At 31.4% G+C, this 3,230-nt stretch overlaps 1 protein-coding gene across 7 annotated transcripts in view; it reads right to left on the reverse strand.

The window, feature by feature from the left end:
• Nucleotides 1-3,230, reverse strand: part of LOC117111229 (short transient receptor potential channel 4-like) — a 39,282-nt gene that overhangs the window by 16,376 nt on the left and 19,676 nt on the right. For 4 of the 7 annotated variants that reach the window (XM_033254130.1, XM_033254129.1, XM_033254126.1 and 1 more), the window contains exons 2-3: nt 1,603-1,798; nt 1,058-1,176 (exon numbers count right to left, since the gene is read on the reverse strand). In XM_033254130.1, coding sequence (XP_033110021.1) covers nt 1,058-1,176; nt 1,603-1,780 — 297 coding nt within the window. In that variant the 5' untranslated portion in view covers nt 1,781-1,798. Of the gene's footprint in view, nt 1-491; nt 612-656; nt 681-1,057; nt 1,177-1,602; nt 1,799-2,852; nt 3,007-3,230 lie in introns of those variants that run through there. The other 3 variants (XM_033254128.1, XM_033254132.1, XM_033254131.1) reach the window with 3 other exon arrangements.

Here is a 3,230-nt window from a genome sequence, read left to right on the forward strand (position 1 = left end):
TTTGTGCAATATGTTACTCATCGTTACCACTATAAAAAAAATCATGTGTTCACAATAATAAATTTATATATAAATAGCAATAATTTAGCTTAACGAATAACAAAAAACAATCACCATTCAAATAAACGTATGAACAAAACAAAAGGTGATGATTATGATGATGTCATCTTCTTCAAAGGTAAGCAAACACAACAAACATATAAACAAATATAAAACACAAACTCTACATTATAAACATTATAAAAATGATAATAATAAAAAAATTAATATAAAAATTCGTTGTTAAATATATTTTTAATTTATGTATTGTATCGTTCCTTTTCGTTTATATTTATGATAACCATAAATATTAACGAAACAAACACTACAAATACATATAGTAAAAATAAACACAAAAACACCACATAAACATATCAACATCACGACACGATGATAAAAATGATAAGTTATGAAATAAACATCATTATTAGCATCATCAATATCAAACAAACCATAGAGTGTATGTTATATAGTACAATGGATGCATCGGTTGTTAGCAAACAGCAGCATAACTCAGTCAAAGAAACAGTGCGGTACAGAAATATATAGTATTCCATGTTGTAACCAAAATACAGTATTGGCAATGTGACATCATAATTCATCAATTATAAACTTACCATTTATTTTTTACAGCAATGGTGTACGGTACGTTTTTAAAGAATAAAATAAATGTAATCATTAAAAATTAACTTTCAATAATTGTTTAAATAAAATATCGTAATGATTTTTGAGATCACAAAACAGAATATAGTTATAGCATATATAGAGTATACATAGGATTTACTCATATTATATACATTGTATAACATATTACATATATATTATAGTATATACACCTTGTATATATTCAATAAAATAATAGGCTGCATACATCGCAGAATCAGCATATACAAACATATTTAAAAAAAATAACAATATAATTAACATATTAATAAATAGTTAGCGCCGTTAGTAATAACAGCATTATGTAAAAATTATGTATATGAAAAAATGGATATAAATCAAACAAGGTAATCACCTGTGGTGAGCGAGCATATTCCAGTAAAATCTCGACAACCTTGACATTTTGCATATCGACAGCTCGCAGAAGTGCGTCACCTACGTTCACATTGTGTTGCAGAAGCAGTTTTACTACCTCTGAAAACAAAAAAAAAATCATTATTAAACGATTTAAAACAATAAAACTTTTTAATAAGCCGTTAAACTCCATCAATGACCACTTGTTCGTTTCTTGGCACACAATGGTCAAGTACATTTATTAGTTCTTTTATAAGGCCTTCGGCCCAAATAAAACGTATTTAATAAAATTATAAAGCAAGATGATCTTTTCTACGTTCAAAAGACATATATCGGTAAAGAAATTTACATAAAGAACTGATTGTGTTAAAATCAGTAACAAATAACTTTACCCTTTCACATACTTTTAAGCACACACATGCGTAAACTGATAAACGAGTAGCGTTACGTTTATCTGCACTATTACGACATTATAACCTAGTTGTCTTCGTTTAATAATGGTCTAAATTTTCATTCTAAACGGTAAAACAAATTTCAGATCATTACCTATATTGTTGCACTTGATGGCTATGGCTAGCGCTGATTTGCCATCAGTGTCCGTGCAGTTTATATCAAAGTCGCCTGCATGAGCTAGTGCAAATCCCACCGCCTCCAAATTACCACTTCCAGCCGCCTTCAGATAAATCTGGCGGAGAGCGTCATTATCAACCATCTCCTCCATCATAGGATTGTACTCAGACTCCTGTTCCATAATATAATAACAATATAATAGGTAGCACTATATTATACACAACCTCTTAGGCACAACTAGAGTCTCTTCAATCAATAACAACTGGTAATCGAAGTGGCAGCCACCACTACTCAGCACACGTCCGTTAATGAAAAGCCACCTAGGTGGTTTAGGTATATATGGGGGTAGATGTTTATGAGTAAGGAAAAAACAGGGTTAGCTACGGTAAACAAATGCTACGATTAGGAAAAATGAAATAAGCGAACATATCAAAATGGTAACAGCAGCGCCAACAGGCTAAACAACAATAAACAATTAGGTCAGTGCACATCGGGGATATTACTATAATTTCGAGGGTACCGGTACCTAGTATAGGATTAAGCTTTTGCCAAAATTTGTTCAATTAAGTGCATGTAAAGATCTGTCCACGCTATTACTTTTCAAGTGACAAATTTGTGTGATGTGCACATGCCTAAAAGGGACATCATGATGTCATATTACACCCAATTGTGGGAATATCACAGTTATTTTGATATAATATGTCATAGTGTGGACACAGGTTAAACAGCTCATATTTCTATAAAATTGGGCTATCGGTGACCGTTACACTCATTCGTACCCTAATTGTAGTTAAATTATACGTTATCGTATGAAAGTAAGAAGTTACTTTGAAGTTAGTCAAATTACAAATATTTTGTTTTCATGCAGCCCATAGTAATTTTCATTAGGCTAGCAATAATAAAACGATTGTTTGTTCACATTTTTAATTATGATATCAAAATTGGTATAGGAATATTGATAGTAATTGTTATTGTCGTGATGGAATAATAGACAATAACTTCCACGTCAGGTAGGGCAAAATTACACCTATACATTAGGAATATTGCCTTTCTTAGAGATAGCCTCGTGAATCAGGCCTTAGCAAAACCCGTGGACTATCGCGCACTTTTCGCGTTGTTCTAGCAGCTGAGAAACGTGAGAACTTAAAAACATTTTCAATTAATAAGAAAAATCAATAATTACATTTAATAATAGTTTAGGACATACCAAAATTATTTATTTTTACCTTAGTCATGGCTTCACAACACTGTTGACAAAGAACATCGAGAGTTTTGGGCTATTTTGTTATTATCTATCCTGGTGATACGCTTTTGAGCTAGCGTGTATGCCTACAATGTAATGGTGAACGTATAGGCCTACTACTGTTACGAAAACAAATGCACTGAACAAATGCACTGAACCTGCTGGTACTATAATCGTGTTTAGAATAATATTCTAAAGATATTATCGTCACAGAATACGAAATGACGTAACAATATTACTTGTGTATAGGTTCATGCTTAAATTAATGTAGAAAATGAACACAATGACACAATACAGTCTCTTTTTTATTAACCTATATAACAAGCAAAAGCTAATATATATAGGTCTATACACGTATAGG

This window comes from Anneissia japonica, unplaced genomic scaffold (genome assembly GCF_011630105.1).
Source record: "Anneissia japonica isolate Jap-2015-1 unplaced genomic scaffold, ASM1163010v1 scaffold288008_len1385354_cov213, whole genome shotgun sequence".
NCBI classification, from domain to species: Eukaryota; Metazoa; Echinodermata; class Crinoidea; order Comatulida; family Comatulidae; genus Anneissia; species Anneissia japonica.